Below are 11,898 nucleotides of genomic sequence, written 5' to 3'. Positions count from 1 at the left end.
CCGTGCTGATTGTGCCCGGCAGCCTACGACCAATTTTTTAAAAAAAAAATTGAGCTTGCCACCGTGCGTAGTCAGCACGGTAGCAAGCAGGCATTCACCATGTTCCCAACTTTTTACAATCCTCTGTTTTTACAATCCTTTCAGGCCTTGGAACCTAGATTACATCGACTGTAACGAAACCCTGTTTTGGAAGAATGCTGAGGAAGATGAGAAAGCGGACAGTAGCACGATAGGATCATTCGACACATGGTCTGAAGAACTTCGATCCTTCCCACTTCCATTTCCATTTCCATTTCCAAGTGATGAAGTGACGAATTACAGACTCGTTAAATTGGGAGACACAATTGGTTGTGTATGCATGGAAGGTTTTAGAAAACAGAAACAGAATACGATGAGCATTTGGCGTTTGAGAGACGATGATGTAAAGGAAGTTTGGGTCAAGGAGTACGCTTTGGCAGCAGGCTTACCCCTTCCCGATGGTTCATATTCAATTCGGAGTAGTTGCGTCGCCCGATGCGAGTACGATTTTTTGATCGCCTACCTGCTACCGTGCTGACTGTGCACGGTAGCAAGCTCGATGTTAAAAAAAATAATAAAATTGGCCGCAGGCTTCCGTGCATAGTCAGCACGGTAGTCTGCAAAAGGAAAAAAAATTCATACCTTCCTGACTGGACACAGCAGGTATAGTTTTGTACAATACGTTTGTTAGGCATATATTTAATAGATTTTTTTTTGGGTATATTCTCAAAAATTAGCCTTTAGATTGTGATTTTTCATTAAAAAAATTATATTTTTGTGAACATGTTTTCTATTAATTTTTTTTCTTCACATATATCAAATCGTTACCGTATATTTTCTTCAAAAACTCCTAAAATAATAAGAATTTAATATTCTATACACTGACAGTGTATACACTTTCACCATTAAATATATGACACATAATTCAAATTTTGCATATGTGTCATGCATCCAACCGTGCTAATAGTGTATACGCTATCAGTGTATATAAGATTTACTCAAATAATAATCCAAACAAGTTCTAAGACTAGTGTAAAAGGGAGCAAAATATTTTTAGTTTGGGTGTAAATTTTGACAAATTACCAATACCTCGTGAAGCAATTACTAGCGTGCAGTGTGTATCGATACAAGTAAAGGTGTGAAACTCTTCAAAGTAAAGCTGATGGCCTGAATACAAAATTTTGGAGAAAAAAGTTGCCGACCTTAACCTCATTTTGGTTAAAAGTATCTAGTTGCAAAACAATTCAGACTTGCAAATTCTCCAAGAAAATGAGGGAATTAGTTTTCCTAATCACAACGATTTTTTTATTTTTGTGTTAAACCAAATGTGGATACATCTAGATATATATAACCCAGAAATTTCCATAAGCATATCCCAATATACTTGTTTATCAAATGAAAATTAGGAATAGAGGAAAAGGAAGCATAAATGTTTTAAGGTAGAATACAGGTTTGGACAAATTTGGGCTGGACAAACTAGTGCCCAATTAAGTAATGACTAGCGATGAGGGGTATGTGTGATTGATTGTACGATATAATTAATGATTCTAATCGGATCACATCCACGTGAACTCGGTTTGATTTGAGCTTATCAAACCAATCTAATGTGGCCCGATCTAATTCAGATCCAATGACTAGTGGGTATAGATAACCAAAACAAGTAAACTCATAACCCGTCAAACTCACTGAAAAATATTTAGGAGATAATATGTAATAAGTAAGACAATTAAATCTTTTTTTTTTTTTTTTTTTTGGAGGAAGTAGGGGACACATCATACAAGGCTGGAGAATGAAGCTTGGAACAAATCTGGGCAAGGCATGGAAAGACGCTAGAACATCAGCACCACTCCATACAGAGAAAGTTTGTTTAGCCCATAGAAATATCCAATTTAATTGGCTTGGCTTGCAAGGCAACTAAAAGCAGGTAGGATTTGAGGTTATCGTTTTTGTATATTTAATGGCATTCCGGTCATATTAGGGAGCACCTTCCTGTCACCAATGAGCTGGATGGGTATTTCTTGTGGATCCCGTTTAGGTTCAACTTTCAAAGTGTTTCAGTTAACTGTAATCTAACTTGTGTGTAACTTTGACATTTTGACAAAAAAAAGGTCATATTAGGGGGCAACTGATAACTAGTAATCACTCCACAAGACTCGTGCAGCATGCAAGTTCAACTTGCTCTGGCCTGCTTGAAGTTGAAATCGATCCACTAAAAGCATCAACCTCTCAAGTTTCATAGTCGAAATCGTTTATCATGTTTGTTTCTATTTTTCCATTGCTATACTTTGTAATTTGCAACAACTTATCATGGGTCTGTCCGAGGTTTAGCTCAGGATGTATTCTTGATATCAATTTCTGGCCATCTTTTGAATGCTCTAGCCAGTAGCCTCTAAAGTTTATTCATATTGAGTTTAATCTCTTACGAGGAAATCAATAAGTTGGTAATATTATGGGTCATAAATCACCTGTACAAAAGCGTAAAGGAAGGAAAGAAAGGAGCCAATTGAGTAGTGATATTCTCATCCCTTTTTTTTTGGGGTGGGGGGGGGGGGGGTGGTGGTTTGTGTTGCAGCAATATCTGTAGCTGTGTCGGATTGTAAATTCTATGGCAATGCACATAGAATAATTGACTACTGAGCTTCTGCCAAGAAGATGATGTAGATTTTCATTTTTGACGGCACATTAGGGGCCCTAATGAACAAGGGATTATGGATAACAACAGTTCGGAACAATGTAACGTAATATTTCTTGTATAAGGTGTAACTCTACATGAACTATTTGTAAAACTAAACAATAAAGACGTAACTATTACATATGAGACTTACATGAACAATAACAAAATATCACTCCTCTGATTGTTGGAAGGATGTACAAGAGGTTTACATAGAGTTACAAAACGTTCAAAAAAAATGTTACACTGTTCAGAACGGTTCGCGTCCATGAACAAGATAATTAATGTAAATGCAGAAGTTGTAGTTTCAAATATCTGTTGTTGCACAAAGCTAACCACTTTTGCTCTAATCATGTCATCATTACCAACTGGAGAATGATTATACATCTTTCAGAATAAAAAATTTATGTACATATATACAAAGATTACGTGATAAATCTATTCATATGCATTGAATCAAGTTATACAATCTCATGCAGTTTTTTCCTGGAATTTTTCATTTACATGTTGTTATCAGACAATGAAGTATAGGCATCAAGTTTATCAAAAACAGTATAGGCATCCTGTACTATCGGTATACAGCAGACGTCCTGCACGAGCTCGTCATAACCCAGAGTAGCACACCTGAAATATTCCAAATACAAATTGCTGAATAAGCGTAGTCGCTGAAATTTTATTTAACAAGAACCTTCAAATTTCCAACAATGTTCAATACAAAGTTTGAATGCTCAGAAGTAACGCCAACTGACTTTGGCTTTAGTCTGCTTTGAATGAGAACTGAACTTGATTTTCGATTCCAGTTCTTTTGCTGACAAGATATACAACTCCAGATGGTATGTGATTCTATACATTTTCTCTATACTCCACCTTTGAGAAGGGGAAAATGAGAAAAGTCATGAGCGAGACCCAATTTTGACTTGGGGAAAATGAGAATAAATTAGGAGGGTGTTTTGGTTTTGGGAAGGGCGGGGAAGTAGAGAGCTTGAAGCATGAATTGGATTCTGCAGTCTAATTTGATGTCAATTATCAACTTTGTGAGTACAAAAACCCCAAACATCAAATGGGACGAAAGTATATCAACAAGGTGAAGTCTTTTTAGCTGTCAATGGTCACTTGCATTATAGGAATGGCTCCTTCTGACATTGACCCTCTCTATAGGAATCGAGTCTAAATGAATGTTTGAAGCAGCTGACTTTTTCGCAGAGGCTACAAATTTAAAGGAGTCAGATTGATTACTTTGTACAGTATGAATCTGGTGAAGTTGGGTACTTGGTTAAGATGATCTACATGTGATAACGAGTGCTACCAAGAATTGTCCAGCATGCTACATACTCTAAGCTATCTTGCACTGATCAACAATTGTGACTCAGTAACTTGCTATCCCAGACAAGTAATCTACTTAAATCAGTTTATTGCATGCGTTCATCAATGCTTAACAACGAATTGAGCAAGAACACTACTGCATGTATGAACTAAAGTCACTTTTTTTTTTTGTGTCTACATCAAAGCCACAATTTCAAAAGGCTGAATACATTATGCATGCTAATACAGGAGGATTATGCACCTTCAATGTTCCAACATCAAAGACACAATTTCAAAAGGTCTTCTCTGTGCTACTTGTTAGCTGTATGGCCCTTTAAATGTGGCTGAAAGTTGTAAAGACAGCGCATACCAAATTTACCTGCTTCTAGTATTAACATCAAGTTATATAACCTTTAACTGGTGCACCCAGGTCATGATAGATGAAATAAGGGAGTTAATGCATTTTTCTTTTGTCTATTTTGTTAGTCTAGAGAAAATATACACCTTGTAAAATCGTACGGATTATATAAATATGCAATTTTCTAGAGATACCAGTTCTGTGCAGGCTGTGCCTGCTTGCTGCTATTCAGTAAAAAGAAACTTGTATAATCAAGATTATATTCGACCATAAATTATCGAAAACAACTCAAATCTCTCCACTGGGGTGAGATTGATGAGTCAAATGCACCTGCAGAATATGAGGCATGACTTCCAGTGTTTTTGCTGACAGAAGAATAGCGCGGAAATGACAGTGAAAAGAGCTGGATGCTGTAACTAAATTTTGTAAAAATCCATTCCCTTAAATTAGATGGAAGGGAGCACTTTCAAAGGTTTCCACTGTATATCGGGGAGCTTTATGGTCTCTAATGATGTGGTTTTTTTGCATGAGATGAAACAAGAGGCCCAGTTGAACTTTTCCTTTCCTCCTTGTACTAGAACTATAAGCAAAATATTTCCTTGAACGATACCACATACCACTGTTAAGAGACTTATTTGACAAAAACACAGAAACCACAACTGCTCCAACATTACAGGTAAAGAGTTTCCAATGGAAACTATTGACCAACACATCATATTGATGAGGCACCCACATTCATTTTTCATTTTTCAAAGGTTAGATCTATTTCTCCTCAAGATTATGGAAGACTGCAAAATGATTGTAATAGAAGAAGACAATTTTGATGTTATCAAAAGAAGAATGTTTTTGTAAATCATATTTAACAAGACATAATCTCTTTGCACGTTCTTCACTTATCTTCCAATAGACTTTATACTTTGCAACATTAATTATGAATGAGAACAACAAAGGTTAGGAACATCTAGTAAAAGGCTTAACAAACTCTAGCAACATTTTCAGATAAACACTGGCCTCAACTTTGAATATATGTTGACCAGAAATCAAGTCATAAAACCAAAGAAGATATTCAAATTAACAGCATACCTTGAGAGCACCATTAGCCTGCCCCACAAACAGCTTTCCTTCCCAGTAAACTAAAGCAGTTACAATAGAATCAACAGAAACTGATCCAGTCAGGGTGGCTTCTGTTTGGGTACCATCTCCAGAAAGCTCCTACAAATTAATTATATTAGTTGCAAATCCAATAAGGGACCAAAACGCCTAAAAACATAAATGGAAAAGAAAAGGTGTGCCTCTTAAAAAAAAAAAAAAGAAGAAGAAGAAGAAACTTGAAATAAAATGCTATATTCCTCTCATCATTCTTCATGCTACCAAATAGAAGTCAACTAATAGCATGAGTTCATAAAAGTTCAAGAAATGATCAAAGTCTTGATGGCCAATATTTTTTTAAAACTAAACTTGCATTGAAAATAGATTCAGAATCCAATATCTGGAGTTGAGCCCAAGCTCGACAAAACCGATTTGGATGGATAAATACAATTTTTTAATACGTACTAACACACTGACAGTCTTGTCCCAACCCCCGGTGAAAAGCCACTTTCCACTCTTGTTAATGGAGAATAAAACACCATTTTGAACTTGAGAGGACTTCACAAGCACATCATTGTACCACATCTGCATCAACAAAAAATACTATCAGAGAAAACAAAATGGCCTTTGTGTAACATTTTCTGAAGCAACAAAATACTTCAGATAATGTAATGTTGCTAACAATATATGCAAACAAATAATCTAAGAACTGCTACTAAACAGAATTTTAAGAATGACAAATGTTTTTACTTATAGCAAACGAAAAATGTAATGCTGATTTCCACATTTAACATGAAAGATTTGATGCTGATTTCCAGTTCGAATGATACAAAGCAATAGTCCTTGTAGAAATTATACACTACCATGACATAGCCATTCTCCTGAGCCACAAGAAGCAAATTCCCATCCACAGCAAGACATCGAACAGGACTCAGAGCATTAGGTCTTTCATCCTCTAGTACAGCCAAAGGAGTGTGGTCATTTAAAGACCATAATCGAACAGTTCCGTCCCAACTTCCACTGTACAGAATCCCATTGGAAACTGCCAAGCAGGAGACTATTGATTTATGACCAGTCATGGTGCACATCAGAGAGTAATCCTGAAGAAAATTAGATGATGTCAAATAAATATGGTTTCTGCAGGATAACTTGGGGAAAAAAAGAGCAATTATATATAAGGCATTGCCTGCAATGACCAAGCTTTTATTGACCTGCTGCCACTGCCAGTATACAGACATCCATTACCAGAAACAGCTAGGGCCTGAATACCACTGAAGCGCCAATCTTTCTCCTCAAACAATTTCCTTATTGGTGCTGTATCCAGGGGAAATTTGGCACTCCAGATGCATATAACACCTCCATTATCAGCACTTATGCACAACGGTTCTCCTTCATCCACAAAAACCACTGCTGTAACTCTATGTTCATGGCTTCTAAATGAATGGACATGAGAAAAATCCTGAAAAAATAAAGCATTGCAAAGAAGCTCAATCTATGCATCCAAGTTTAGAAGAAATCATGATGCATCATAGCAAATTTTAAAAGGAAAGAACACTATATGTTGAAGCCTCAGCCAATATTGCATGCCTCTAATTTGCATTTCTTGTTTTTCATCGTTATACGTACACCATAATTCATTAGTTCCAAATATTTTTCAAAATCTCATAGATGATCTCCACATAAAAATACCTAATTTGTTGGGAAAGATTTTGTGTGGTCCCCTCATAATCTTTAGGAATCTAAACCATGTTATGCCATTTAATTATTTTCTACAATTCAAAATATGCCGGTTGATAAAGGAATCATTGAACATAATTCCCAGCATTCATACCGCAGCTAATATGAAATTTGTTATTTGTAGTAAAATACACAGTAAATCCATGCAGGAATGAATGATTACGCCAAACAAATCTCATTCAAAATGAGAGCCTTAGCTATGTGAATTGGAAGAAAACTGATAATAGGGTTTTCATACATATCTTGGGTTAGAACAGCATAAAGGCTTGAAAGCACAAATGTATGATAGAGTTTGAACCCAAAGCAGAGTAAGGAGTAGGCTATGGAATTGATTTCATTAGCGTTACTAATTGAGTGCCAGAACATGGCTGTGCTGTCAGTAAGAAGGTAGCCAGTGCCTTTTGAAGCACTTTCTAGCTAGCGTCAATTGTTGACCTAATTCTATCTTGATAGATTTAAAGAGACATTTTATTACAAAGTTTTGTTATAACAGGCCAACAATGGCTCCTAAAGAGAATGCAAAGATGTGAGTAACAAAGCTTAGCACACCATTCGACCATGTATTCTAAAGCCCCTTCACTTATAATGATTAAAGGTCAAGATCTTCATCCACTACCATGATACTCACTCTCTGCCTTATGTTTCAAACACCTATCCTAAGGAAGATAATTACAGGTTCCATCATTTAGTCATTAACAGAAAATTGATCCTATTTCCAGATAATATCTCTTCCCAAAAAACTTTACAGTAGTCTATCACATTCAAAAATCAGAAGCAAGTTTTATCATTAAATACAGACAGACCCCTTCCACAACAATCAGCCCGCTGAAGAGGTATCAAAGTATGGATTCATCATCAACAAGACCTTCATTCAATCAAGATAGAGCATTAATCCCAGTTATGAATTCATTACAAGAACAAAGCATTCGGCCAACTATCACCATGGTTCATTCAAAGGGAACTAATCACAATTACTTTGCAAAACACTTATCCCAACGAGAACATCTATGGGAACATATCATGAGGCAGATATTTCACTCACAGAAAAATGTTCCAAGGGACAAATATAAGATATCATAGTGCATATATCTTAGCGGTGGAAAAAGCATACTTAAAGACAGTTTCAACAATCAAATAGTTTTAGTTTTGCCTTACAGTACCTATAGGTAATTGCTCCTGAAACAAACAATAAGCAGATAATGTCATATCTGCAAGCCCAAAAAAGCAATCTAAAAAGAAGTTCCCAGTAAGCTGTGTACCTGCAAAGACCATACATTGACTATTTTGTCATGCGCGGAGCTGAAGAGAAAACCCCCTAAAAAGGAAAATTTGAGTTTAGCGCAATGAAGTTCAAAGCATACAGGAAATAAGAACAAATTATGCTGACACAAAACACAATCATCTCAATGCAAATTCCAACTTCCTTCAATTTAAAAAACTAAAAAATGAAGAACAACAAAATAGTGGGCAACAACAAACGTGATAATATTACCGAAAGAATTATGTAAAAGATTCAGTTAGGTATCCCTTCATAAGGGACTCCACTTGTATGGCATATTATGCAGTAACCAGAATAACCATTTTAATATCACAGCAAAAACTAGAATCAGAAACAACAATTGCATCACTTGCAGGGAATCATGACCATACGGAATCAGGATTTACCTTTCTGTCTCAGTATGTTAATTCCAGTCAAAACTTCAAAATAAACAAATCAAACAACCCATATGAAAAAGCAAGATCACATAGAATAATTTATTTTAAGTGATATGAACCATTTGCAAAGCGTCAAAAAGTAGCATCCTAGTATAGGTCATACCTCCAACAGCTAATCCTGAGATACAATCGAGATGACCCTTCAAGTTAATGCATTGGGCATGACCATTGGAGAGGCCATTAACGTCACCATCAACCGTCAACCCCTCCACTTCATTTTCATCTCTTCTTAATGAGCCACCTGCAACATGTCTAGATCTTCCTTTCTTACTCTTCATTGATGAATCACAGAGATTCCCGAACAATATACAATGACTTGGGATCCTCCTGATCGCATCAATCTCTGGCTGAAATGATATATCAAGCTCAGGCAGAATAGTCAATTTCCTAATGCATTTCCATACTTCAATTAAAACTGGTCGACTTCCAGGATCGAACTCCAAACACTTGCACAGCATATCCTTCAGAGAAGCAAATCCCAAACGTAATCCACCTTCTAACAAGCCAGCAATTTTCTCCTTCCAACCCATATACAAGTCCACATAATTACAACCCTTTTGATCATTCACTGCACTGAAAAGACACTTACAGTAATTATTCATCTCTTCAGAGAATGACTTCCCAGCAAGAAGCCAGATGAGAACACAAGCTAACGACCAAACATCCGATCCGAATCCAACCTTGTAATCCAAACTCCCATCCCCTAACTCAATACCCTGATTCCTTAACGACTCAATTACCACCTCTGGACTAACAAACGCAACCTTCTTGAACAACTCATTTTCCAGCTCCTCATTTCCACTGATCGCCCAACGTACTCTCCTACCTACTCCCAAAACCTCACCAAAATCGATGAAAACACGACCAAATTCATCCAAACCAAAACAATGGACGCTCAAACATCCAAGGACAAATCCTTCGACATGTAAATCATTAACCACTTCACATATCTCCATTCCAATCAACCCAAAACCACCCATCTTGCTCGCTTTATGTCCCTCCTCTTCAATTTTCGCCAAAAACCCCTCTTCCAATTCCCATGTACTCTTCGCTAAACCCCTGCTAAACCCCTCAAACACCATAAAAACACCGTTGTCTTCCTCATTACACCAAAACCCACAAATTTTTCCAACTCTTTTAATCTTCAAACTTTCTTTCAAAATCATTTCCAATTCATCTCTTTCATTTTCTTTCATCAAAAACAAAACTTTCACGATCTTTGCTTCATAACTGTACTTAAACTTACTACATAAAACCCCCTCTTTTCCATCTTGTCTTTCACTTTGATCCCTAAAAACCCCAACTTTAACGAGACCCACTTTCTCATTCTCCCTCAAAATACACCTAACATCAAAATTATCCACATTTCTCACAATTTTCCCATAAGATAAACCAAAAAGCCCCTCTTCCTGAGAATCCCTTCTCTCAACCAAAACGCAGTCGTTCGGCAAAACCCAATTCTTCCAATTCAAGTAAAATTCACGAGACCATAAAGTGGGCATGAACGGATTAAGTTGGGGTGCCGATTCTTCCCGTGGAGTGACCTTTTTGGGCCTGTCGTCCGGAGAGTGGTGGGGATGGACGAGAGAGGAGGAGAGGCGGAGGAGGTCTATGTTCTTGGGGAGGGAGGAAGGGCGGCCTGGTAATTTCACAATCTGAGTGCATGAGGGGCACCGGATGGTGTTGGGGAAGGGGTTGGGCAGCTGGGAAATACAGACTTCGCAGGTCGAGTGGCCGCAGGGGAGGACTCGGGGGACAGATGAAACGGCGTCGTAGGGGTTCAAGCAGACCGGGCACTCCGGTAGCTCCGGAACCTCCATGGCAGTAGCCGGTTGACTAAGGGAGCAACTGCACTGGAGAAGCTTTTGGTGCAGGTTCAATTACCCACGTGGTAATTTGCTGAAACAAGTAGCAGGAGAATTGTTTTTTTTTTAATTTTTCCTTTAAATTTGTGGTTATCATTTTACTTATTTTCCCATATTAGAACGTTTGTTATACAGTCCATGATCATCAGTTGCTACGAGTTGTGCCTTTTTTTTTGGGGTGAGGGATCCGGCACACGAGTTGTGCTTCTTGTACGTGTCGTGGAACCATTGCGACTAAGGAAGTTTTCGGCATTGTAAATTGCTGCCTGCAGATGCCAATGTGGGGAGTGCCAAAAGTTAAAGGACATGAGGATCATGGTTCACTGCGGGTCACTGTCTCTTTTGCTTTGTAATAGATAGGGCAAAACTCTGTTGTTTATTAATATTTAATCCCTATTTTCACAAAAAAAAAATGGTTCACTGCAGTATATGATTGGATATTTGGTGTATGTCGCGGTTGCGGTATATCAATTGGATATTTGGTGATATACACATTATAACATATAAAAATTTGTAAAAATTTTGAAAAATTTACAAAAAAAATAGAAAATGACATAAGAGGCACAATTATCAAATTAAATTTACTAAATACCTACATTATCATATATAGTTACTAATTATTTAAATAAAATAATGCTTTCATTATCATAAACTTGTAACATTAGCAATAAATGATTTTAGCATCAAGTGCTTTCTAATCCTATGTTATATGAGATCAAAAATTAAATATAAGAATAAAATCATCATGTCTAAAATAATACAAGTCGAATCCTAGCACACAGAGGAAGTAGTGGTGTTTAGTTTAATACAATAAAAGAAACAAATACCTATCAAATAATATTATGAAATACAAAGACACAAAGAAGTAAGCATTTTCACTATATTCTCAACAAATATTTTCATCCTACATTGATCAACTGTAGTACCCAGGTGATTGATCTCAATTTTCTAAAATAAAAAAAATAAATATCACTGAAATATTAAAATTAATGAATAATGTGCAACTCTTGAATTCTAATCAAATATAGTAAAAATATATTTTTACTTTTTTACATACCTATTAATACCATGTAAAACAACGACTATGTTCAAAATCATGCTCATCTCTCTACCCTATTATAGTAAGAATATGGCATTTGCAC

General features: G+C 36.6%; 1 protein-coding gene across 1 annotated transcript; it reads right to left on the bottom strand.

Annotated features, from left to right (window-relative positions):
- Nucleotides 1–3,028: 3,028 nt before the first annotated feature.
- LOC113714429 (uncharacterized) lies at nt 3,029–10,846 on the bottom strand. Its single transcript, XM_027238256.2, has 7 exons — nt 8,995–10,846; nt 8,435–8,490; nt 6,625–6,897; nt 6,302–6,538; nt 5,904–6,023; nt 5,433–5,561; nt 3,029–3,313 (listed from the first exon to the last, which is right to left on the bottom strand). The coding sequence occupies exons 1-7, from the start codon at nt 10,709–10,711 to the stop codon at nt 3,293–3,295; spliced, it is 2,553 nt and encodes an 850-aa protein (XP_027094057.1). The 5' UTR covers nt 10,712–10,846; the 3' UTR covers nt 3,029–3,292.
- Nucleotides 10,847–11,898: the final 1,052 nt, after the last annotated feature.

Source organism: Coffea arabica, chromosome 10c, assembly GCF_036785885.1.
Source record: "Coffea arabica cultivar ET-39 chromosome 10c, Coffea Arabica ET-39 HiFi, whole genome shotgun sequence".
Classification (NCBI taxonomy): Eukaryota; Viridiplantae; Streptophyta; class Magnoliopsida; order Gentianales; family Rubiaceae; genus Coffea; species Coffea arabica.
Note: the sequence above shows the minus strand (reverse complement) of the source record. Positions and strands in the feature narration are given on the sequence as shown.

Bases quoted from the DNA above. Each gene is read 5' to 3' on its own strand.
- LOC113714429 (XM_027238256.2), bottom strand. From the start codon at position 10,711: ATGGAGGTTCCGGAGCTACCGGAGTGCCCGGTCTGCTTGAACCCCTAC. The intron at 8,491-8,994 runs GTATGACCTATA...TTTCCTTTTTAG, and splicing joins CTCAGGATTAGCTGTTGGAG to GGGGTTTTCTCTTCAGCTCC. The intron at 3,314-5,432 runs GTATGCTGTTAA...GGAATATTTCAG, and splicing joins AGGCTAATGGTGCTCTCAAG to GTGTGCTACTCTGGGTTATG.